At 44.4% G+C, this 26,177-nt stretch overlaps 2 protein-coding genes across 5 annotated transcripts in view; one reads left to right on the top strand and one right to left on the bottom strand.

Moving 5' to 3' along the window:
• LOC134342615 (short transient receptor potential channel 4-associated protein-like) overlaps nt 1-22,476 on the bottom strand; it is a 189,637-nt gene extending 167,161 nt beyond the window's left edge. The window contains exon 1 of the mRNA XM_063040948.1: nt 22,306-22,476. Within this exon, the coding sequence (XP_062897018.1) occupies nt 22,306-22,476 (171 nt within the window). The remainder of the gene's footprint in view (nt 1-22,305) is intronic.
• A 67-nt stretch (nt 22,477-22,543) lies between these two features.
• tubd1 (tubulin, delta 1) overlaps nt 22,544-26,177 on the top strand; it is a 64,007-nt gene continuing 60,373 nt past the window's right edge. For 2 of the 4 annotated variants that reach the window (XR_010017055.1, XM_063040945.1), the window contains exons 1-3: nt 22,611-22,700; nt 24,395-24,562; nt 25,239-25,389. Coding sequence is in view for 2 of the 4 variants with exons in the window: in XM_063040945.1 (XP_062897015.1) it covers nt 24,409-24,562; nt 25,239-25,389 (305 nt within the window). In the remaining 2 variants the exon portion in view is untranslated. The other 2 variants (XM_063040946.1, XM_063040947.1) reach the window with 2 other exon arrangements.

Raw genomic sequence — 26,177 nt, 5'->3', positions numbered from 1 at the left:
AAACAAAAAAATGCTGCAAACATCCATGCCAACCAAATGCCTGTCAAAGGCAATCCCATTTTCCTGTATTTGGCCCATATCCTTCTGTTCCTTTCCCATACATGTAACTGTCCAAATGTGTTTTTTTTTATTGGTGAAATTGTACCCACCTCTGGTAGCTGTTACAATATACTCATCAAGCTCTGTGAACAGCTTACCCCTCAGATGGGGGATGTCTGGAATGCACTCCCTGGGGTGGTGATGGAGGCAAATAAAATAGAGGTTTTCAAGAGGCTCTTAATAGGCACATGAACACGTAGGAATAGAAAGATATGAGCAGAAGGGATTAGATTAGTTGGGTATTTAATTGGTTCAGCACAACACTGTGGGAGGAAGGGCCTGTTTCTGTGCTGTACTATTCCATGTTCCAGATCCCTCCTCATCCTTCTAAATCCCATCAAGTACAGACTCAGAGCTTCACCCTATCCTCGTTATATGCGTCTTCAGACTATGCAGATTCAGTTTATATGCATCCAAAACTCACAGTTATGCGAGGAGCACTGCCTTCCCGCCAATACGAGTCATGTGCACACGCTTCACAGCCTCACTGTTAGGATGAGAAGCATATCGCTTTCCCGCCAATACAAGTCAGGTGCGCGTGCCTCACAATATCACTCCCGCCACTCTCGCACTGGTTTTGGCAAGGTGTGGATGCGTGATCTTAAACTTTTGTTGGTTTTACCTACGGTGCAGTGATTTCATGCTTGAAATATTTAATTATGCCTCCTAAGCATCCGATGTCATGTCCTGGGCCGTCAGCCAAGTGGCATAGAACCGCTTTAACACTTGAATAAAAGTTGGAAATTATAAACAGCGCGGCATCAGCTGAAGGTAACACAGCTCTGGGACGCTACTGTCGAGAACAGAATCTTGCCTTTATAAGTTCTTTTGTTGCTTGACAATGCGCCAGCCCATCCTAAACATTTGGACAGCATTCATCCTAACAAAACAGTGCATTTCCCGCTGACTAACACAACATCGCTGATTCAACCACTCGACTGGTGTGATACACATGCAAGGCGTACGTATTTTTTTTACGGTGAACTATCTCTCAGATGCTGCAAGCAACAGACGATTTTGAATATCCCGGGAGTTTACCAACGGTGAGGGAATGGTGGAAGTCAGAACACTTGGCACAAATGGCGATGGACATGTACATGGACCGAAGTTTAGAACGGCGTCAGCGCTTCAGTCGTTCCCTGCCGTCAACCCTTCTTCCCTACAAGAAAATTTATGTTGAGAAACAAAATGCTGCCAAGCTAATAACCCTCACCACTGTATGCAAATCGCTGTAATCTTCTGCTTCCAGCAGTTCTAAGAGTTCTGTGAGTCTTCCTTCACCCCTTGCTGTGCTTGATATTATCCTGACGATCACAACCATCCACCTTATCCATGTAAAGCTGCCCAACACCACAACAACCACTCATCTCCCAGACCGAACACATCTGCCACTGTTGGTGAGTACTGTACACCAGAGGATGTTAACTTTATTACATCGAATATTACCTTAAATTGATTAAATATAATACAAAAGTTGTCTTGTAGTACAGCTTTTGTGTCATATTGGTATAAAAATGTGAATAAATTACAGATAAAACATATTTAGGAAGCCCTCTTGAATGCATCCCTATTTTCTATCCCTATCCCTATATGCATTATGATCAGAGATTAAGGGAGCTAGGGCTTTACTCTTTGGAAAGAAGGAGGATGAGAGGAGACATGATATAGGTGTACAACATAATAAGAGGAATAGATAGAGTGGATAGCCAGCGCCTCTTCCCCAGGGCACCACTGCTCAATACAAGAGGACATAGCTTTAAGGTGAGGGGTGAGAAGTTCAAGGGGGATATTAGAGGAAGGTTTTTTACTCAGAGAGTGGTTGGTTCATGGAACGTACTCCCTGAGTCAGTGGTGGAGGCAGATACACTCGTGAATTTTAAGAGACTACTAGACAGGTATATGGAGGAATTTAAGGTCGGGGGTTATATGGGAGGCAGGGTTTCAGGGTTGGCACAACATTGTGGGCCGAAGGGCCTGCAATGTGCTGTACTATTCTATGTTCTCCATTTAAATAATTATTCACATTATGCGTCAACTTTGAGGAACGCATCCCTCGCATATAACTTGGATAGGGTGTACAAACATTCGCATATGATAACCCTTTCATTCCTGGAATCATCCTCGTGAATCTCCTCTGAACACTCTTAGGTGAGGAGTCTAAAACTGTTCTCAATACTCAAGGTGAGGTCTCACCAATGCCTTATAAAGCCTCAGCATCACATCCCTGCTCCCATATTCTAGACCTCTTGAAGTGAATGCTAACATTGCATTTGCCTTCCTCACCACCAACTTGACCTGCAAGTTAACCTTTAGGTTTAACCTTTAGACACCCAAGTACCCTTGCATCTGAGATTTTTGGATTTTCTCCCTAATCAGAAAATTGTGTGTATATTTATTTCTACTAGCAAAGTGGATGACTGCGCATTTTCCAACTTTGCATTTAATTTGCCATTCTCTTGTCCATTCCCCCAAATCGTTCTGTATCCTACCTGTTTCTTCAACACTACCTGCCCCGCTACAAGTCTTCGTATCATCTGCAAACTGAGAAATAAAGCCATCTATTCCATCATCTTGGGAAAAATCTAACGTGTCGGCATTTCAGTGGAATAAAGGAAATTACAATGGCATGAGAGGGGAACTGGCCGAAGTTGACTGGAAAGGGACATTTGCAGGAAGGACAGCAGAGCAGCAATGGCTGGAGTTTTTGCGAAAAATTAGGGAAGTGCACGTGCAAGACAGATATATTCCAAATAAGGAGAAATTTTCAAAGGGAAGAAGGACACTACTGTTGCTGACAAGTGAAGTCAGAGCCAAAGCAAAAGCAAAAGAGAGGGCATACAAGGAAGCCAGAGGTAGTGGAAAGATAGAGGATTGGGGAGCGTTTAAAAACTTGCGGAAGGAAACTAAGGTCATTCAGAAGGAAAAAAATGAATTATGAGAGGAAGCTGGCGACTAATATCAAAGAAGATATTAAGAAGCTTTTTTAAGTATATAAAAGATAAAAGAGAGTCAAGGGTAGATATAGGACCAATACTAAATGACGCTGGAGATATTGTAATGAAAGATGCAGAGATGGGGGCCGGTTGGTGGCGCAATGACATTGGCGCCAAGCCCGGGAGCGGAGGCTCCCGAGTTCGAAACCAGTCGGGTCCACTCCGGAGTACCCTTTCCATCCGTGCCGGGTTGAGTGCTGAGATTGTAACTCAACCTCGTAAAAGAAAAAAGGGAAAAATACTGCGAAAATGCCTGTGTGAGGAGTGTGAGGACGTACGCATGGACACGCACAGAATTGCACGCACGCAGACACACGCCCAAAAAAAAGGTGCAGAGATGGCAGAGGAACTGAATGCATATTTTGCATCAGTCTTCACAGTGGAAGATGTCTGCAGTATACCAGACATTCAAGAGTGTCAGGGAGGTGAGGTTTGTGCATTGAGAATTACTACTGAGAAGGTGCTCAGGAAGCTTAATGGCCTGAAGGTGGATAAGTCTCCAGGAACTGATGGAATGCACCCTCAGGTTCTGAAGGAAGTGGCTGGAGAGATTGCGGAGGTGTCAACGATGATCTTTCAAGAATCGATAGATTCTGGCATTGTACCAGATGACTGGAAAATTGCAAATGTTATTCCGCTATTTAAGAAGGGTAGAAGGCAGCAGAAAGGAAACTATAGACCTGTTAGCCTGACATCAGTGGTTGGGAAGTTGTTGGAATCAATTGTTAGGGATGAGATTATGGTATACCTGCAAGTACATGACAAAATGGGCCAAAGCCAGCATGGTTTCCTGAAAGGAAGATCCTGCTTGACAAATCTTCTGCAATTCTTTGAGGAAGTTACAAGCAGGGTAGACAAAGGAGATGCAGTAGATGTGGTGTACTTGTATTTTCAGAAGGCCTTTGACAAGGTGCCACACATGAGACTGCTTAGCAAGATAAGAGCCAATGGAATTACAAGGAAGTTACTAGCGTGGGTGGAGCATTGGCTGGTCGGCAGAAGACAGAGAGTGGGAATAAAGGGACCCTATTCTGGCTGGCTACCGGTTATTAATGGAGCTTCACAGGGGTCAGTTTTGGAACCATTACTTTTTACGATGTATGTCAATGATTTGGCCTATGGTATTAAGGGATTTGTGGCTAAATTTGCCGATGATATAAAGATAGGTGGAGGAGCACGAAATGTTGAGGAAACAAAGAGCTTGCAAAGATACTTAGATAGTTTAGAGGAATGGGCAAAGTGGCAAATGAAATACAATGTTGGAAAGTGTATGGTCATGCACTTTGGTGGAAGAAATAAATGGGCAGACTATTATTTAAATGGGGAGAGAATTCAAAATGCAGAGATGCAAAGTGACTTGGGAGTCCTTGTGCAAGATACCCTAAAGGCTAACCTGCAGGTTGAGTTGGTTGTGAAGAAGACAAATGCAGTGTCGGCATTCATTTCTAGAGGTATAGAATATAAGAGCCAGAATAAGGCACTTGTGAGACCACACTTGGATTATTGTGTGCAGTTTTGGGCTCCTTATTTTAGAAAGGATATACTGACATTGGAGTTGGTTCAGAGAAGATTCACAAGAATGATTCAAGGAATGAGAGGGTTACCTTATGAGGAACGCCTGGCAGCTCTTGGGCTGTATTCCTTGGAGTTCAGGACAACGAGGGGGGATCTCATAGAAATATTCTGAATGTTAAAGGGCCTGAACAGATTAGATATGGCAAAGTTATTTCCCATGGTAGGGGATTCTAGGACAAGAGGGCATGACTTCAGGATTGAAGGACGTCCTTTTAGAAATGAGATGCGGAGAAATTACTTTAGTCAGAGGGTGGTAAGTCTGCGGAAATTTGTTGCCACGAGTGGCTCTGGAGGCCAAGTCATTGGGTGTATTTAAGGCAGAGATAGATAGGCTCTTGATTAGCCAGGGCATCAAAGAGTATGGGGTGAAAGCAGGTGAGTGGGGATGACTGGATGAAGTGGATCAGCCCATGATTGAATGGCAGAGCAGACTCGATGGGCTGAATGGCCTACTTCTGCTCCTAAATCTTATGGTCTTAATGGTAATTGCTTCTTCGCTTCACGCCATTTCGGCACATAAGGTTTCATAGGAACGCTCTACCTTAGCGGGGGAAATATGGGACAAACCAATTTAGCCCAATATTCGGGATGTCCCAGCAAATGCGGGACAGTTGGTAACCCTATATTCAAGTTCAACAGTGTGTGACAGGAAATGAGGAAAAGGCACAGCTGACTCATATCATTTCCTTGCGGTCCGGTAGCACATACCTTGCGGCTCAGTACCAGTCCGCGGCCCGGTGGTTGGGGACCGCTGATATACAGGATAAAAAGAAGTGGTCCCAACACGACCCCCGCAGAACACCGCTAGTCACTGGCAGCCAACCAAAAAAGGATCTTTTTATTCCCACTCGTTGCCTCCTACCATTCAGACAATGCTCTAATCATGCCAGCACCTTTCTTGTAATAGCATGGGCTCTTAACTTGGTAAGCAGCCTCATGTGTGACACTTTGTCAAAGCCTTCTGTTAGTCCAAATATACAACATCCACTGCATTCCCTTTATCTATTCCACTTATAATCTCCCCAAAGAATTCCAACAGGTTTGTCAGGCAAGATGTTCCCTTTTGAAAACTGTGCTGATTTTGTCCTATGACACCAAGTACTCCATAACTTCATCCCTCCCAACTGGCTCTAACACTGAGGTCAGGCTAACTGGTTTATAATTTCCTTTCTGCTGCCTTCCTCCTTTCTTAAAGTGTGAAGTGACATTTGCAATTTTCCAGTCCTGTGGCACCACACCAGAGTCCAATGATTTTTTAAAGATAACTACCAATGCCTCCACAATCTCTACAGCTTTCTCTTTCAGAACCCTGGGGTACAGTTCATCTGGTCTGGGTGACTTATGCAACCTTAGGTCCTTCAGCTATCCGAGCACCTTCTCCCTTGTCATAGTAACTGCACTCACTTCTCCTCCATCATACCTTCAATATATGGCAACTGCTAGTGTCTTCCACAGTGAAGACTCATATATTAAAGAATATACTTTAGTATTGAAAGGACAGGTAGGAAGGTGTAGAGGCTGAGGTATGGCTCTTGATAAGAGATTAAACTTGTGCTTGAGTCTACTTGGGGAAAGGCTATTTTAGACTAGGTGTTCTGTAATAACCCAGATCTTATTAGGGAGCTTAATGTATTGTGATCATTACATGATTGAATTCATAATGCAATTTGAGAGGGAGAACCACAAGTCACATGTATCAATATTATTTCTGGGAATAGTTCACAAGGTGCAGGATAGGTATGTTAAGAACAGAAGAAGTTGTTCTTAATTGGGACTGCATAAAAGCAAAGGAAAGGGCATACAAGTTAGCAAAAGTAAGTGGGAAGTTGGATGATTGTGAAGCTTTTGAAATAAAAAAAGGCAACTAAAAAAGTTATAAGGGAAAAAATGAAATGTGAGGGCAAATTAGCCAATAACAAAGTAGAATACTTTTTTTTCCAGTTATAAAGAGTAAAAGGGAGCTGAGAGTTGACCACTGGAAAATGATGTTGGTGAGATAGTAATGGGGGACAAAGAATGGCAGATGAACTTAATGGGTACTTTTCTGTGAAAGACACTATCCGTGTGCCAGAGGTCTGTGAGGGTCAGGCAACAGGAGTAAGTACCATTGCAACTACAAAGGAAAATGTGCTCAGCAAACTGAAAGATCTTAAGGTGGATAAGTCACCCAGACCAGATGGACTACACATCCCAGAGTCCTGAGAGAGGTTGCTAAAGAGATAACGGATGCATTGGTCATGATCTTTCAAAAATCACTTGATTCTGATATGGTCTCGAAGGGCTGGAAGACTGCAAATGTCACTCCACTCTTTAAGAAGGGAGGAAGGCAAAATAAGGGAAATTATAGGCCAAACAAAAGAAAATCTGCAGATGCTGGAAATCCGAACACACATAAGATGCTGGAGGAACTCAGCAGGCCAGGCAGCGTCTATGGGAAAAAAAGTACAGTTGATGTTTTGTGCCAAAACACTTCAGTAGGACAGGAGAAAAAAAGGCTGAGGAGTGGATTTAAGAGGTGAGGGGAGGGAGGTGAAACCTGGATGGGGAGGGATGAAGTAAAGAGCTGGGAAGTTGGCTGGTGAAAGAGACAGAAGGCCATGGTAGAAATAAAAAGGGAGGAGGAGCACCACAGGGAGCCGATGGGCAGAAATGGCCGGGGCAGTGGGGAGAAAGAGCATTACCGGAAATTTGAAAATTGAAGTTCATGCCATCAGGCTGGAGGCTACCCAAATGGAATACAAGGTTTTGTTCCTCCAACCCAGTGTGGCCTCACCACGACAGTGGAGGAGGCCATAGATGGGCATATCGGAATGGGAATGCAAAGTGAAAGTAAAATGGGTGGCCATTGGGAGATCCCGCTTGTTCTGGTGGTCTGAGCGTAGATGCTCAGCAAAGCAGTCTCCCAATCTACGTTAGGTCTCACCAATATACCGGAGGCCACATCAGGAGCATCAAAAACAGTAAATGACTCATTAGTGAAATGTTGCCTCACCTGGTAGGAATGTTTAGGGTCTTGAGGGAGGAGGTATAGGAGGCAGGTGTAGCACTTGTTCCACTTGCAAGGATAAGTGCCAGGAGGGAGATCAGTGGGGAGGGACAAATAGACAAGGGAGTTGTGTAGGGAGCGATCCCTGCGGAAAGCAGAAAGTGGGGGGGGGGTAGGGAAAGATGTGCTTGGTGGTGTGATCCTGTTTGAGATGGTGGAAGTTTCAGAGAATAATGTGCTGGACGTGCAGGCTGCTGGAGTGGCAGGTGAGGACAAGAGGAACCCCACCTTGGGTAGGGTGGCAGAAAGATGGGGTAAGAGCAGACGTGTGTGAAATAGGCCAGTTGGCCTAACCTCAGTGATTGTAAAAGTGTTGGAATCTACAAGAATGAGGTTTTGGGGTACTGAGAGACTAATAATAAAATGAGTCAAAGTCAGCATGGTTTCTGTAATCTTGCCTGAAAAATCTGTTAGAGCTCTTCAAGGAATTAACAAGCAGGGTGGACATAGTGGATTGACAGTGGATGTCAATTACTTGAATTTTCAGAAGGCAAAAATCCCATGGCACACAGGAAATACTGGCATGGATAGAGGAATGGCTGACAGCCGGGAGAAGCAAGTGAGAATAAAAGGGCTTTTTCTGGTTGGCCGTCAGTGACTAATGGTGTTCCTCAGGAATCAGTACAGGGACCACTACCTTTCACATTGTTTGTCAATGATTTGGATAATGGAATTGATGCTTTGGTGGCAAAATTTACAGATGATACCAAGACAGGCGATGGGGTAGGTATTGCTGAGGAAGCTATGCAATTGCAGCAGGACTTAGACGAATTGAAAGAACAGACAAAAAAGTATAGAGTGTTAGGAAATGTATGATAATGTATTTTGGTAAAAGGAACAATGGTGCAGACTATTATCTAAATGGGGAAAAAAGTTCAAACATCAGAGGCGCAAAGGGACTTAGAATCCCTTGTGCAAGACTCCCAGAAAGATTAATTTACAGGTTGAGTCTGTGGTAACAAGGCAAATGCAATGTTCGCATTTATTTCAAGGGAAATAGAACATAAAAGCAAGGAGATAATGCTGAGGCTTTATAAGACACTAGTCAAGCCGCACTTGGAGCATTGTGAACAGTTTTGCGTCCCATATCTCAGAAAGTACCTGTTATCATTGGAGAGAGACCCAACCAACTGAGGTCAGACTAACTGGCCTATAGTTTCCTTTATTCTGCCTCTCTTCCTTCTTGGAGTAGGGTGACATTTGTAATTATCCAGTTTTTTGGAACCATTCCAGAATCTAGTGATTCTTGAAAGATCATTACTGATGTCCCCACAATCTCTTCAGCCCCTCTCTTTCAGAACTCTGGGTGAACACCATCTGGTCCAGGTGACCAACCGACCTTCAGACCTTTCAGTTTCCCAGGAACCGTCTCTCCAGTTATGATAACTTCACACTTCATGACCCTTAACACCTGGAACTTCCACCATACTGCTAGAGTCTTCCACAGTGAAGACTGAAGCAAAATACTTATCCAGTTCCTTGTCCCCCATTACTATCTCTCCAGCATTGTTTTCCAGCAGTCTGATATCCACTCTTGCCTCTCTTTTATACCTTATGTATCTGAAGAAACTTTTGGTATCCTCTTTAATATTACTGGCTATTCCAACTTCACCTTAATGACTTTTTTTAGTTGCCTTTGTTGGTTTGTAAAAGCTTCCCACTAAGTTTTGCTCTATTATATTCCCTCCCTTTGGCTTTTATGTTGGCTTTGACTTCCCTTGTTCATCACAGTTGTGTTATCTTTCCTTTGGAATACTTCTTCCTCTTTGGGATGTATATGTCCTGTGCCTTCTGAATTGCTTCCAGGAATCCCTGCCATTGCTGCTCTGCTGTCATCCCTGTAGTGCTCTTTTTCCAATTAACTCTGGCCAACTCCTTTCTCATGCCTCTGTAATTTTTACTCCTCTGTAACACTGATACATCTGACCCTAGCTTCTCCTTCTCAAACTTCAGGGTGAATTCGATCACATTATGATCACTTGCCCATAAGTTTGTTAACAACAATCTTAAGGTCTCTAATCAAATATGGTTCACTGCACACCAACCAGTCGAAAATAGCTGACCCTCTCGTGGACTCAACCGCAAGCTGCTCTAAAAATCCGGCACTCATAGGCACTCTAGAAATTCCTCCCCCTGGAATCCAACAGCAACCTGGTGTTCCCAATGTACCCGCATACTGATGTCTCCCAGGACTATTGTAACATTGCCCTTTTGGCATGCATTTTTTACCTCCCGCTGTAATTTGTAGGTCACATCTTTACTATTGTTTGGGGGGTCTGTATACAACTCTAGAGCTATGAAAGTGCAAGGGGTCCTTTTACCCTTGCAGTTCCATAGCTCTAACCACAATGATTCAACGTCTTCTGACCCTATGTTACCTTTCTCTAACGATTTGATTTCATTTTTTACCAGAGCAACACTTTCCTTCCTGCCCTTTCAGTACAAAGTATATCCTTAGACATTAAGCTCGCAGCTATAATTTTCTTTCAGCCATGATTCAGTGATGCCTACAACACCATGCATGCCAATCTGTAACTGTGCTGCAAGTTCATCTACCTTATTCCGTATACTGCACACATCCAGATACAACACCTTCAGTCCTGTGTTCACCCCTTCCAATTGTCCACTTTCCAAGCTGCAACTCATCCTGCTGACAGCAACTCTGCCCCGTCAACAGCCTCCCCTCACTACACATTGCCTCTGCTTGCAAACTAGTTACTTCATCCTCAGCACTATACTTCTTGTATTAAAATATCAGTTCAGAAATATGTGCAGTTACATCACTGTTAATGTGTTCAAAGCATCGTGAGATGTATTCTTCAAAAAAAAAGTACAGGATGTTGCCAGGACTGCTATTAGGGAATGAGATAGGGCAGGTGACAGAAGTTTATGTAAGGAAATGCTTTGCATCTACTGATCACAATACCACTGGTTTCAAAGTAACTATGCAAAAAGAACGTCTGGTCCGTGGGTTGATATTCTAAATTGGAGAACGGCCAATTTTGATGGTATCAGAAATAATCTGGCAAGTTTGAATTAGGACAGGCTGTTTTCTGGCAAAAGTGTACTTAGTAAGTGGGAGGCCTTCAAAAGTGAAATTTTGAGAGCACAGAACTTGTATGTACCTCTCAGAATAAAAGGTAAAGACAACAGGAGTGGGGAATCCTAGTTTTTAAGAGATATTTAGGTCCGTGTTAAGAAAAAAAGAAGTGCATAGCAGGTAAAGGTGTGCTTATGGAGTGCAAGAAATGCAAGAGAACACTTAAAAAAAGAAATCAGGAGGGCTAAAAGCATGAGGTTGCCGTAGCAGACAAGGTGAAGAAGAATCCCAAGGAATTCTACAGTTATGTTAAAAGCAAAAGGATTGCAAGGGACAAAATTGGTCTTCTGGATCAAAATGTAGAATGGTGATCCATGTGTGGAGCCAAAAGAGATAGGGGAGATCTTAAATAAATATTTTGCATCTGTATTTATTCAGGAGATGGACACATAGAGTATAGAAGTGAGGCAAAGTGGCACCAACTTCATGGACCCTATACAGATTACAAAAGAGGGGAAAATTAGGGTAGATAAATCCCCAGGGCCTGATAAGGTGTTCCCTTAGACCCAGTGGGAGGCAAATGCAGGAATTGCCAGCAGCATAGTAGAGATATTAAAATCTCCCATAGTAACAGGTGAAGTATCAGGGGATTGGAGAATAGCCAATGATGTTCTGCTGTTCAAGAAAGGCTCTAAAAATTATTGGCCTGATATCAGTAGTGGGAAAGTTATTGGAAGGCATTCTAAGGGACGGGATATATGAGTATTTGGATGGACATGAACTGATTAAGGATTGTCAGCATGACTGCATGCATGGTAAGTCATGTCTAACCAATTTCATAGAGTTTCTTGAGGAAGTTACCAGGAAAGCTGATGAAGGCAAGGCAGTGGATGTTGTCCACATGGACCTAAGAAGGAATTTGACAAGGTCCCTCATGGGAGGCTGGTCAAGAAGGTTCAGTTGCTCAGCATTCAACATGAGGTGGTAAACTGGATTAGGCACTGGATTTGCAGGAGAAGCCAGAGAGTGGTAGTAAATGGTTTCCTCTCAGACTGGAGGCCTGTAGAGTACCACTGGGATCAGTGTTGAATTCATTATTGCTTCTCATCTACATCAATAGTCTGGATGATAATGTGGTTAACTGAATCAGATTCAAACAACAGGAATTCTGCAGATGCTGGAAATTCAAGCAACATACATCAAAGTTGCTGGTGAACGCAGCAGGCCAGGCAGCATCTATAGGAAGAGGCGCAGTCGACGTTTCAGGCCGAGACCCTTCGTCAGGACTAACTGAAGGAAGAGTGAGTAAGGGATTTGAAAGCTGGAGGGGGAGGGGGAGATGCAAAATGATAGGAGAAGACAGGAGGGGGAGGGATGGAGCCGAGAGCTGGACAGGTGATAGGCAGAAGGGGATACGAGAGGATCATGGGACAGGAGGTCCGGGAAGAAAGACGGAGGGGGGGTGACCCAGAGGATGGGCAAGAGGTATATTCAGAGGGACAGAGGGAGAAAAAGGAGAGTGAGAGAAAGAATGTGTGCATTAAAAATGAGTAACAGATGGGGTACGAGGGGGAGGTGGGGCCTAGCGGAAGTTAGAGAAGTCAATGTTCATGCCATCAGGTTGGAGGCTACCCAGACGGAATATAAGGTGTTGTTCCTCCAACCTGAGTGTGGCTTCATCTTTACAGTAGAGGAGGCCGTGGATAGACATGTCAGAATGGGAATGGGATGTGGAATTAAAATGTGTGGCCACTGGGAGATCCTGCTTTCTCTGGCGGACAGAGCGTAGATGTTCAGCAAAGCGGTCTCCCAGTCTGCGTCGGGTCCCACCAATATATAAAAGGCCACATCGGGAGCACCGGACGCAGTATATCACCCCAGTCGACTCACAGGTGAAGTGATGCCTCACCTGGAAGGACTGTTTGGGGCCCTGAATGGTGGTAAGGGAGGAAGTGTTAGGGCATGTGTAGCACTTGTTCCGCTTACACGGATAAGTGCCAGGAGGGAGATCAGTGGGGAGGGATGGGGGGGACCTCCAACGGGATCCCACCACTAAGCATATCTTTCCCTCCCCGCCTCTCTCTGCATTCCGCAGGGATCGCTCCCTACACAACTCCCTTGTCCATTCGTCCCCCCCATCCCTCCCCACTGATCTCCCTCCTGGCACTTATCCGTGTAAGCGGAACAAGTGCTACACATGCCCTTACACTTCCTCCCTTACCACCATTCAGGGCCCCAAACAGTCCTTCCAGGTGAGGCATCACTTCACCTGTGAGTCGACTGGGGTGATATACTGCGTCCGGTGCTCCCGATGTGGCCTTTTATATATTGGTGAGACCCGACGCAGACTGGGAGACCGCTTTGCTGAACATCTACGCTCTGTCCGCCAGAGAAAGCAGGATCTCCCAGTGGCCACACATTTTAATTCCACATCCCATTCCCATTCTGACATGTCTATCCACGGCCTCCTCTACTGTAAAGATGAAGCCACACTCAGGTTGGAGGAACAACACCTTATATTCCGTCTGGGTAGCCTCCAACCTGATGGCATGAACATTGACTTCTCTAACTTCCGCTAGGCCCCACCTCCCCCTCGTACCCCATCTGTTACTCTTTTTAATGCACACATTCTTTCTCTCACTCTCCTTTTTCTCCCTCTGTCCCTCTGAATATACCTCTTGCCCATCCTCTGGGTCACCCCCCCCCCCGTCTTTCTTCCCGGACCTCCTGTCCCATGATCCTCTCGTATCCCCTTCTGCCTATCACCTGTCCAGCTCTCGGCTCCATCCCTCCCCCTCCTGTCTTCTCCTATCATTTTGCATCTCCCCCTCCCCCTCCAGCTTTCAAATCCCTTACTCACTCTTCCTTCAGTTAGTCCTGATGAAGGGTCTCGGCCTGAAACGTCGACTGCGCCTCTTCCTATAGATGCTGCCTGGCCTGCTGCGTTCACCAGCAACTTTGATGTATGTTGTTAACTGAATCAGATTTGCAGGTGACACCAAGATTGGGGATATAGTGGATTGCGAGGAAGGCTATCATGGCTTGCAGCAGGTTTTGGACCAGAGGGAATTTAGAAACATAGAAACAGAAAACATACAGCACAATACAGGCCCTTCAGCCCACAATGCTGTGTTGAACATGTACTTACTTTAGAAATTACCTTGGGTTACCCATAGCCCTCTATTTTTCTAAGCTCCATGTACCGATCCAGCAGTCTCTTAAAAGACTCTATCATATCCGTCTCCACCACCGTTGCCGGCAGCCCATTCCACACACTCACCACTATCCACATAAAAAAAACTTACCCCTGGCATTGCCTCTGTACCTACTTCCAAGCGCCTTAAACCTGTGCCCTCTCATGCTAGCCATTTCAGCCCTGGGAAAAAGCCTCTGACTACCCACACGATCAATGCCTCTCATCATCTTATACACCTCTATCAGGTCACCTCTCAGCCTCCATCGCTCCAGGGAGAAAAGGCCAAGTTCACTCAACCTACTCTCATAAGGCATGCTCCCCAATCCAGGCAACATCCTTGTAAATCTCCTCTGCACCCTTTCTATGGTTTCCACATCCTTACCTGCAGTGAGGTGACCAGAACTGGGCACAGTACTCCAGGTGGGGTCTGAACAGGGTCCTATATAGCTGTAACATTACCTCTCAGCTCTTAAACTCAATCCCACGGTTGAGGAAGGCCAATGCATCATATGCCTTCTTAACCACAGATTAACCTGCACAGCAGCTTTGAGTGTCCTATGGACTCGGACCCCAAGATCCCTCTGATCCTCCACACTACCATTAATACTATATTCTGCCATCATTTTTGACCTACCAAAATGAATCACTTCACACTTATCTGGGTTGACCTCCATCTGCCACTTCTCAGCCCAGTTTTGCATCCTATCAATGTCCCACAGTAACATCTAACAGCCCTCCACACTATCCACAACACCCCCAACCTTTGTGTCACCAGCAAATTTACTAACCCATCCCTCCACTTTCTCATCCAGGTAATTTATAAAAATCACGAACAGAAGGCCCCCAGAACAGATCCCTGAGGCACACTACTGGTCATCGACTGCCATGCAGAAAATGACCCATCTACAACTACTCTGTCTTCTGTGGGCAAACCAATTATAGATCCACAAAGCAAGGTCGCCTTGGATCCTTGCATGGGGTACCTTATCAAATGTCTTGCTGAAATCCATATACATCTACTGCTCGAACTTCAACATGTCCTCAAAGAATTCAATCAGGCTCGTAAGGCACAACCTGCCATTGACAAAGCCATGCTGACTATTCCTAGTCATGTTACGCCTCTCCAAATGTTCATAAATCCTGTCTCTTCAGGTCCTCTCCATCAACATACCAACCACTGAAGTAAGACTATAACTTCCTGGACTATCTCTACTCCCTTTCTTCAATAATGGAACAACATCTGCAACCCTCCAATCCTCCAGAACCTCTCCCTTCGTCATTGATAATGCAAAGATCATTGCCAGAGGCTCAGCAATCTCCTTCCTCACCTGCCACAGTAGCCTGGGGTAGATCTCATCTGGTCCCAGAGACTTATCTAACTTGATGCTTTCCTAAAGCTCCAGTACATCCTCTTTCATAATATCTAGAAACCATAGAAAAACTACAGCACAGAAACAGGCCTTTTGGCCCTTCTTGGCTGTGCCAAACCATTTTCTGCCTAGTCCCACTGACCTGCACACGGACCATATCCCTCCATACACCCTCCCATCCATATATCTGTCCAATTTATTCTTAAATATTAAAAAAGAACCCGCATTTACCACCTCATCTGGCAGCTCATTCCATACTCACACCACTCTCTGTGTGAAGAAGCCCCCCGTAATGTTCCCTTTAAACTTTTCCCCCCTCACCCTTAACCCATGTCCTCTCGTTTTTTTCTCCCCTTGCCTCAGTGGAAAAAGCCTGCTTGCATTCACTCTATCTATACCCATCATAATTTTATATACCTCTATCAAATCTCCCCTTATTCTTCTACGCTCCAGGGAATAAAGTCCTAACCTATTCAACCTTTCTCTGTAACTGAGTTTCTCAAGGCCCGGCAACATCCTTGTAAACCTTCTCTGCACTCTTTCAACCTTATTTATATCCTTCCCATAATTTGGTGACCAAAACTGAACACAATACTCCAGATTCGGCCTCACCATAACATTCCAGCTCTTATACTCAATACTTTGATTAATAAAGGCCAATGTACCAAAAGCTCTCTTTACGACCCTATCTACCTGTGACGCCACTTTTAGGGAATTTTGTATCTGTATTCCCAGATCCCTCTGTTCTACTGCACTCCTCAGTGCCTTACCATTAACCCTGTATGTTCTACCTTGGTTTGTCTTTCCAACGTGCAATACCTCACACTTGTCTGTACTAAACTCCATCTCCCATTTTTCCAGCTGGTCCAAGTCCCTCTGCAGGCTCTGAAAACCTTCCTCCTCACTGTCTGCTACACCTCCAATCTTTATATCATCAGCAAATTTGCTGATCCAATTTACCACATTATCATCCAGATCATTGATATAGATGACAAATAACAATGGACCCAGCACTGATCCCTGTGGCACACCACTAGCCACAGGCCTCCACTCGGAGAAGCAATTCTCTACTACCACTCCTTGGCTTCTTCCATTAAGCCAATTTCTAATCCAATTTACCACCTCTCCATGTATACCTAGCGACTGAATTTTCCTAACTAACCTCCCATGCGGGACCTTGTCAAAGGCCTTACTGAAGTCCATGTAGACAACATCCACTGCCTTCCCTTCATCCACTTTCCTGGCAACCTCCTCGAAAAACTCCAATAGATTGGTCAAACATGACCTACCACGCACAAAGCCATGTTGACCCTCCCTAATAAGTCCCTGTCTATCCAAATGCTTGTAGATTCTGTCTCTTAGTACTCCCTCCAATAACTTAACCTACTACCGACATTAAACTTACCGGCCTATAATTTCCCGGATTACTTTTCGATCCTTTTTTAAACAACGGTACAACATGAGCCACTCTCCAATCCTCCGGCACCTCACCTGTAGACAGCGACATTTTAAATATTTCTGCCAGGGCCCCTGCAATTTCAACACTAGTCTCCTTCAAGGTCCAAGGGAACACCCTGTCAGGTCCCGGGGATTTATCTACTTTAATTTTCCTCAAGACAGCAAGCACCTCCTCCTTTTCAATCTGTAGTTTCCATGATCTCACTACTTGTCTCCCTTAATTCCATAGACTTCATGCCAGTTTCCTTAATAAATACAGACGCAAAAAACCTTTTTAAGATCTCCCCCATTTCCTTTGGTTCCGCACATAGCCGACTACTCTGATCTTCAAGAGGACCAATTTTTATCCCTTACAATCCTTTTGCTCTTCATATACCTGTAAAAGCTCTTTGGATTATCCTTCACTTTGACTGCCAAGGCAACCTCATGTCTTCTTTTAGCCCTCCTGATTTCTTTCTTAAGTATTTTCTTGCACTTCTTATACTCCTCAAGCACCCTATTTACTCCCTGTTTCCTATACATGTCATACAACTCCCTCTTCTTCTTTATCAGAGTTGCAATATCCCTTGAGAACCAAGGTTCCTTATTCCTCTTCACTTTGCCTTTAATCCTGACAGGAACATACAAACTCTGCACTCTCAAAATTTCTCCTTCGAAGGCTTCCCACCTACCGATCACATCTTTGCCAGAGAACAACCTGTCCCATTCCACGATTTTTAGATCCTTTCTCATTTCTTCAAATGTGGCCTTCTTCCAGTTCAGAACCTCAACCCCAGAACCAGATCTATCCTTGTCCATGATCAAGTTGAAACTAATGGTGTTATGATCACTGGAACCAAAGTGCTCCCCTACACAGACTTCCGCCACTTGTCCTAACTTGTTTCCTAACAGGAGATCCAATATTGCATCCCCTCTAGTTGGTACCTCTATATATTGATTTAGAAAACTTTCCTGAACACATTTTACAAACTCTAAACCATCTAGACCCCTAACAGTATGGGAGTCCCAATCAATATATGGAAAATTAAAATCCCCTACCACCACAACTTTATGTTTCCTGCAGTTGCCTGCTATCTCTCTGCAGATTTGCTCCTCCAATTCTCGTTGACTATTGGGTGGTCTGTAATACAATCCCACTAATGTGGCCATACCTTTCCTGTTTCTCAGCTCCACCCATAAGGACTCAGCAGACAAGCCCTCTAATCTGTCCTGCCTGAGCACTGCTGTAATATTTTCCCTAACAAGCTCTATATGCTCAAGCTTTTCAATCTGCTGCAAGTCATCACTGCAATTGCCATGATCCTTTTCCATAGTGAATACTGAAGCAAAGTATTCATTAAGTACCTCTGCTATCTCCTCTGGTTCCATACACACTTTTCCACTGTCACACTTGATTGGTCCTATTTTCTCACGTCTTATCCTCTTGCTCTTCACATACTTGTAGAATGCCTTGTGTTTTCTTTAATCCTGCTTGCCACGGCCTTCACATGGCCCCTTTTGGCTCTCCTAATTTCATTCTTAAGCTCTTCCTGCTAGCCTTATAATTTTCTAGATCTCTATCATTACCTAGTTTTTTAAAATCTTTCATAAGCTTTTCTTTTCTTCTTGACCAGATTTTCAACAGCCTTCGTACACCACGGTTCCCGTACCCTACCATCCTTTCCCTGTCTCATTGGAATGTACCTATGTAGAACACCACGCAAATATCCCCTGAACTTGAATGCATACAAGTGGGAGTTGTTGCACTTCAGTAGAACCGACCAGGGTAGGTCTTACACAGTGAACGGTAGGGTACTGAGGAAGTGTGGTAGCAGGAAAGGATCTGGGAATACAGGTCCATAATTCATTTAAAGTGGTCATGAAGAAAGCTTCTGGCAGTTTGACTTGCAAAAATTGTGCTATAAATCAAAGGAGATTGGATGTTATGAAGACGTTGGTGAAGACTAATTTGCAGTACCTATCTATCGGAAAGATGTAAATAAGGTTGAAAGAGTACAGAGAAAATTTACAAGGATGTTGCCAGGTGTAGAGGACCCGAGTTATATGGAAAAATTGAATAGGTTAGGACTATTTCTCAGACCCTAGAAGATTGAGACGATATTTGATAGAGGTGTACAAAATTATGAGGGTATAGGTAGGGTTTATATTTCACAGAGGTTGGATGGAACTACAACCAGAGGTCATGGGTAAAGGACGAAAGGTGACAAGTTTAAGGGGAATTTGAGGAGAAACATCTTTAGTCAGAGCGTTGTGAGTGTGGAATATGCAAGCGTTGCATGCAAGCTCAATTTCAACGTTTAAGATAAGTTTTGATCGGTAAATGCAGGGTAGGGGTATGAAGGACTATGGTCCTGATGCACGTTGATGAGTAGGCAGCTTAAATGGTTCAGCACAGAATAGATGGGCTGAAGGGCCTGATTCTGTGCTGCAATTTTCTACGACTGTATGACTTTAGGACCTCAGTTATTGTTCATCCCAGTTTGGCAAAAGAATAAATCAAAGAAGGTAGTGCACCCGTGGCTGACAAGAGAAATTAGGGATAGTATCAATTCCAAAGAAGAAGCATAGAAGTTAGCCAGAAAAACTGGCTCACCTGAGGACTGGGAGAAATTCAGAGTTCAGCAGAGGAGGGCAAAGGGCTTAATTAGGAAGGGGAAAAAAGATTATGAGAGAAAACTGGCAGGGAACATAAACACTGACTGTAAAAGCTTTTATAGATATGTAAAAAGGAAAAGACTGGTAAAGACAAATGTAGGTCCCCTACAGACAGAAACAGGTGAATTGATTATGGGGAGCAAGGACATGGCAGATCAATTGAATAATTACTTTGGTTCTGTCTTCACTAAGGAGGACATAAATAATCTTCCGGAAATAGTAGGGGACAGAGGGTCCAGTGAGATGGAGGAACTGAGCGAAATACATGTTAGTAGGGAAGTGGTGTTGGGTAAATTGAAGGGATTAAAGGCAGATAAATCCCCAGGGCCAGATGGTCTGCATCCCAGAGTGCTTAAGGAAGTAGCCCAAGAAATAGTGGATGCATTAGTGATAATTTTTCAAAACTCGTTAGATTCTAGACTAGTTCCTGAGGATTGGAGGGTGGCTAATGTAACCCCACTTTTTAAAAAAGGAGGGAGAGAGAAACCGGGGAATTATAGACCAGTTAGCCTAACATCGGTGGTGGGGAAACTGCTGGAGTCAGTTATCAAAGATGTGATAACAGCACATTTGGAAAGCGGTGAAATCATCGGACAAAGTCAGCATGGATTTGTGAAAGGAAAATCATGTCTGACGAATCTCATAGAATTTTTTGAGGATGTAACTAGTAGAATGGATAGGGGAGAACCAGTGGATGTGGTATATTTGGATTTTCAAAAGGCTTTTGACAAGGTCCCACACAGGAGATTAGTGTGCAAACTTAAAGCACACGGTATTGGGGGTAAGGTATTGATGTGGATAGAGAAGTGGTTAGCAGACAGGAAGCAAAGAGTGGGAATAAACGGGACCTTTTCAGAATGGCAGGCAGTGACTAGTGGGGTACCGCAAGGCTCAGTGCTGGGACCCCAGTTGTTTACAATATATATTAATGACTTGGATGTGGGAATTAAATGCAGCATTTCCAAGTTTGCGGATGACACGAAGCTGGGCGGCAGTGTTAGCTGTGAGGAGGATGCTAAGAGGATGCAGGGTGACTTGGATAGGTTGGGTGAGTGGGCAAATTCATGGCAGATGCAATTTAATGTGGATAATTGTGAAGTTATCCACTTTGGTGGCAAAAATAGGTAAACAGATTATTATCTGAATGGTGGCCAATTAGGAAAAGGGGAGGTGCAACGAGACCTGGGTGTCATTATACACCAGTCATTGAAAGTGGGCATGCAGGTACAGCAGGCGGTGAAAAAGGCGAATGGTACGCTGGCATTTATAGCAAGAGGTTTCGAGTACAGGAGCAGGGAGGTACTACTGCAGTTGTACAAGGCCTTGGTGAGACCACACCTGGAGTATTGTGTGCAGTTTTGGTCCCCTAATCTGAGGAAAGACATCCTTGCCATAGAAGGAGTACAAAGAAGGTTCACCAGATTGATTCCTGGGATGGCAGGACTTTCATATGAAGAAAGACTGGATGAACTCAATTTAGAAGATTGAGGGGGGATCTGATTGAAACGTATAAAATCCTAAAGTGATTGGACAGGCTAGATGCAAGAAGATTGTTCCCGATGTTGGGGAAGTCCAGAACAAGGGGTCACAGTTTGAGGATAAAGGGGAAGTCTTTTAGGACTGAGATTAGGAAAAACTTCTTCACACAGAGAGTGGTGAATCTGTGGAATTCTCTGCCACAGGAAACAGTTGAGGCCAGTTCATTGGCTATATTTAAGAGGGAGTTAGATATGGCCCTTGTGGCTACGGGGATCAGGGGGTATGGAGGGAAGGCTGGTGCAGGGTTCTGAGTTGGATGATCAGCCATGATCATAATAAATGGCGGTGCAGGCTCGAAGGGCCGAATGGCCTACTCCTGCATCTATTTTCTATGTTTCTATGTTATAGGGAAAGGTTGAAAAGGTTAGGACATTTTCTCCAGTGCATTGGAGAATCAGGGGAGATTTTACAGAGGCATACAAAATTGTGAGGGATATAGAGAAGGTAAAATCAAGCAGGCTTTTTCAAATGCTGGGTAAAACTAGAACTGGAGGTCATAGGCCAAGGGTGAAAGGTGAAATATTTAAGAGAAACCTTAAAGGGAACTTCACTCCCAAGTACATGTCTGAAATACCGGCATAAAGTGAAAGATGAGGTTTCAAATGCAACATTTAAGAGAGGTTAGAAAAAGAACATCGATTGGAGAGATATTGAAGATTATGGTCCAGCTGCAGGTCGATGGGTCTAGGCAGAATAAAAATTTAGCATTGACTAAATGGCCCAGGGGGCCTATTTTTGTGCTTGGTGCTCTATGACCCTATGCAACAATTCTAAGAGCCAGAAACTTGAAAAAAACATTTACTATGGGAAAATCACTAAGCCATGATGATCGCAAGCAAACTCGCTCTAACAAGAGTTAAATATCCATTTCTATCCTTACATTTGTTCCTGGTGAGCATCTAGCCTGAATTTTCCTTTTCGAAACCACCCATTTTCTTCTCCCTTTTATCGCAAACATTTGTGATCATTTAAAATTAATCGTCCTGTATCCAAACTCTTCCCCCAACACACAATATCGTAACCTTCTTTGCCAACTATACCGAACCCAGTATTACTGAAGCTCTCGCTCCCTTCTACCCCACGTATCCCCCACCAAAACTTGGTACCGCATTTCTTGGTGGCGGAGGCCCTGACTCTGTGTCGCAGCAAAACGGACCAGAAGCCCCGAAACAAAGCGCAACCACCACCCTCCGTTCACCAAACCCCGGTCCGTAGCAACTACATCCACCCCCTCCCGCAACTCAATCACACAGAACACTTCAGCCACTGCTAAATTCAGTCCCCGGTTATCAGGGCCTTTCCAATAGGCCCAGGTCTCTTTTCCCCTAACCTACCTGTGATACCCTGGTGGGCCCATGGCCCGTGTAGCGTCCATGCTGCAGTCGAGGAACGATGTTGTGTGTCCGCGTAGGCCGCGACACAGCGCTCGGAGCCTCCGCAGGCCCAACCGCCGCCATTTCCCTCACGACAGAACTCTGAGGCCTCAGCCCATCCGCTCTCCCCATTGGCCAAAAATCAGACTGCCTTCTTTCCATCCGTCGCCCTCATTGGTTGAGATCTCTCCTCGTCGAGGCGGCCGGGGGTGAAAGGCCGATGTTGAATCTCTCGACTGCGATCCAACGGTTTGCGTCCCGCAGGTTTGTAGTTACGGCGAGATTGTTCAGTCTAATCGAATTGCGTCAACGGCACACACTTAAGGGGAAGCTAGATAAGTGCCGGCGGGACAAAGGTGAGCAGGATTATGGGGGAGGTGAGGAGCCGCTGCACTTGTCAGTGATCCAGGACGAATTGTTTTTGCATCTGTTGAATGGTCAGTCTCATCTCCAAACTCAGAACAACAGATTCCGCCCCTGGGGAGCAGGTTCCTTGAAGGGGTAGTAGGGTGTGGTGTTCTGAAAGTGGTACGCTGGAGGGGTTTTAGTGCGGAGTTGAAGCTCTGCGTACTGGCTCATCCGAGAGGGCGAGGAATTACCTGTATGTTTTGTCCCAGGAAGGAAGGAATCGTATCCCTGTACAAAATACTGTATAGGATTCCTTAGTCAAGAGGGATAGCAGGAGAGGGAATGTAGGTGAGCGAAAGGATCTTAGTATACAGGTCCACAGCGACAGAAAGAGACAGAACAGGTAGATAATCAGAATCAGGTTTATTATCACCGACATATGTCGTGAAATTTATTAACTTAGCAACAGCAGTTCAATGCAACACATACTATAGAAGAAGAAAATAATAATGAATAAGTAAATCAATTACAGTATATGTATATTAAGTAGATTTTAAATCGTGTAAAAACAAATAATATATGTTAAAAAGTGAGGTAGTGTTCACGGGTTTAATGTCCATTTAAAAATTGAATGGCTGAGGGGAAGAAGCTGTTGCTGAATCGCTGAGTGTGTGCCTTCAGGCTTCTGTACCTCCTGTCTGATGGTAGCAGTGAGAAAAGGGCATGCCCTGGGTGCTGGAGGTCCTTAATAATGGACGCTGCCTTTCTGAAACGCTGCTCCTTGAAGGTGTCTTTGGTACTTTGTAGGGTATTACCCAAGATGGAACCGACTAAATTTACAACCTCTGCAGCTTCTTTCGGTCTTGTGCAGTAGCACCCCCCCCCACCCCATATCAGACAGTGATGCAGCCTGTCAGAATGCTCTCCACAGTACAGCTATAGAATTTTTTGAGTGTATTTCTTGACATACCAAATCTAATGAAGCATAGTTGCTGTCTTGCCTTCTTTATAACTGCATCAATATACTGGGTCCTGGTTAGATCCTCAGAGATCTTGACACCCAGGAACTTGAAACTGCTCACTCTCTCCACTTCTGATCCCTCGATGAGGATTGATATGTGTTTCTTCGTCTTACCCTTCCTGAAGTCCACATCAGCTCTTTTGTCTTACTGACATTGAGTGCAAGGTTGTTGCTACGACATCACTCCACTAGTTGGCATATCTCGCTCCTGTATGCCCTCTTGTCTCTGTCTTGAGATTTTATGAACAATGGTTGTATGATCAGCAAATTTATAGATGGTATTTGAGCTATGCCTAGCCACACAGTCATGGGTATAGAGAGAGTAGAGCAATGGACTAAGCACACACCCCTGAAGGTGCACCAGCGTTGATCGTCAGTGAGGAGATGTTATCAGCAATCCACACAGACTGTGGTCTTCCAGTTAGGAAGTTGAGGATCCAATTGCAGAGGGACAGAGAAGAAGATATCAGGATCCTTGCCCTCACTGGACATGCCCTAGTGCATCAGGGCTGAATTTTATAAAACACTGCTTGGGCTACACCTGGAATATTGTATGATGTTCCGGTTGCCGTCAGGCCGCTGATGCTGTGGGAAGCAATCTTGGTTTCTCACTGTGAGAGCTGTGTGTTTTGTTGTAGACAGCAGGTTATTGGTCTTATTCTATGCTAATTGTATGAACAGGGGGTTCATCTGTCATGTCTCTGGTGGTCGTTCAACTTGGCCAGTGTGGGAACCAGGTTGGGAAGCAGCTGTTTGAAGTGGTAAGCACAGATGGGCGGAGAGGCTCCAACGAGAGCAAGTATTACTCGAGCATTTCGCAGGAGCGATTCTTCAGCAGCAGCACTGACGGTGAGGCCTCTTTTCTTTTCCCTTAGATTTACTAAAAGACAGAGCCAATTTATTAACATTAAATAAAAAAAAACTAAGAAGTAGCTCATTCAGATGCTCATTTAGATCTTGGTTTAAAATAATTTTTTACAGTTTTTCATGAATACCATTCCCTAGCATTGTAGGTAGAGTCAGCGTCTTTCAGCACAGAAACTTGTCCTTTGACCCATTGTTCCTATCTACACTACTCCATTTATCCACATTAGGTCCTTAGCCATTAAATGATTCTTGGATGTCATGAGAATTTCTGCATCCACCACCTCTTCAGGCAGCACATTCCAGACTTCAGCCACTCATTGTGTGAAAAGAACTCTCTTGTATTACCTCTAAACTTTCTTCCTCTCACTTTAAACCTGTGGTTTCTTGTTGTAAGCACCCCAACAAATGGGAAAAGTTTTCACTACCTACCATTTCCATCCCCCTCATAATTTTATATACCTCTATCAGGTCACCCCTCAACCTTCTTCATTCTAAGTAAAACAAGCAGAGCCTATGCATTCTCTTCTTCCTCATTCCGAGCCAACAATTCTTCATTTGGGTCGCTGAAATAAAATAATTTCAAAGCGAGCTGTCAAGTGAAATCTCTGCTGAGCTTTGTGGTCAGTTGTTAACAGACTGGCAGTTGTGTGATTTGCAGGAGTACAAGTAGCTCGGGCTGTTCTTGTTGACATGGAGCCAAAAGTCATCAGCCACACTATGTCTAAAGCTGCAAACTCAGGGAGCTGGAGATATGGAGCTCAATCATCCTTCTGTCAGAAACAAGGATCCGGAAATAATTGGGCAAGTGGGTAAGATACTATCGAAGAATTGCAAAAATATTTTCTGTTACTGTAATTTCCTTTTTTTTAGACCATAAGACAAAGGAGCAGAAGTCGGCCATTCGGCCCATCGAGTCTGCTCCGCCATTTTATCATGAGCTGATCCATTCTCCCATTTAGTTCCACACCCCCACCTTTTCACCATAACCTTTGATGCCCTGGCTACTCAGATACCTATCAATCTCTGCCTTAAATACACCCGATGACTTGGCCTCCACTGCTGCCCGTGGCAACAAATTCCATAGATTCACCACCCTCTAGCTAAAAAAATTTCTTCGCATTTCTGTTCTGAATGGGCGCCCTTCAATCCTTAAGTCATGCCCTCTCGTACAAGTCTCCCCCATCATGGGAAACAACTTTGCCACATCCACTCTGTCCATGCCTTTCAACATTCGAAATGTTTCTATAAGGTCTCCCCTCATTCTTCGAAACTCCAAGGAATACAGTCCAAGAGCGGACAAACGTCCCTCATATGTTAACCCTCTCATTCCTGGAATCATTCTACTGAATCTTCTCTGTACCCTCTCCAACGTCAGCACATCCTTTTTTAAATAAGGAGACCAAAACTGCCCACAGTACTCCAAGTGAGGTCTCACCAGTGCCTTAACATCACATCCCTGCTCCTATACTCTATTCCTCTAGAAATGAATGCCAACATTGCATTCACCTTCTTCACTACTGACTCAACCTGGAGATTAACCTTAAGGGTATCCTGTATGAGGACTCCCAAGTCCCGTTGCATCTCAGAACTTTGAATT

Source organism: Mobula hypostoma, chromosome 2, assembly GCF_963921235.1.
Source record: "Mobula hypostoma chromosome 2, sMobHyp1.1, whole genome shotgun sequence".
Lineage (NCBI taxonomy): Eukaryota > Metazoa > Chordata > Chondrichthyes > Myliobatiformes > Myliobatidae > Mobula > Mobula hypostoma.
This window is presented reverse-complemented; position numbering and strand designations above follow the sequence as displayed.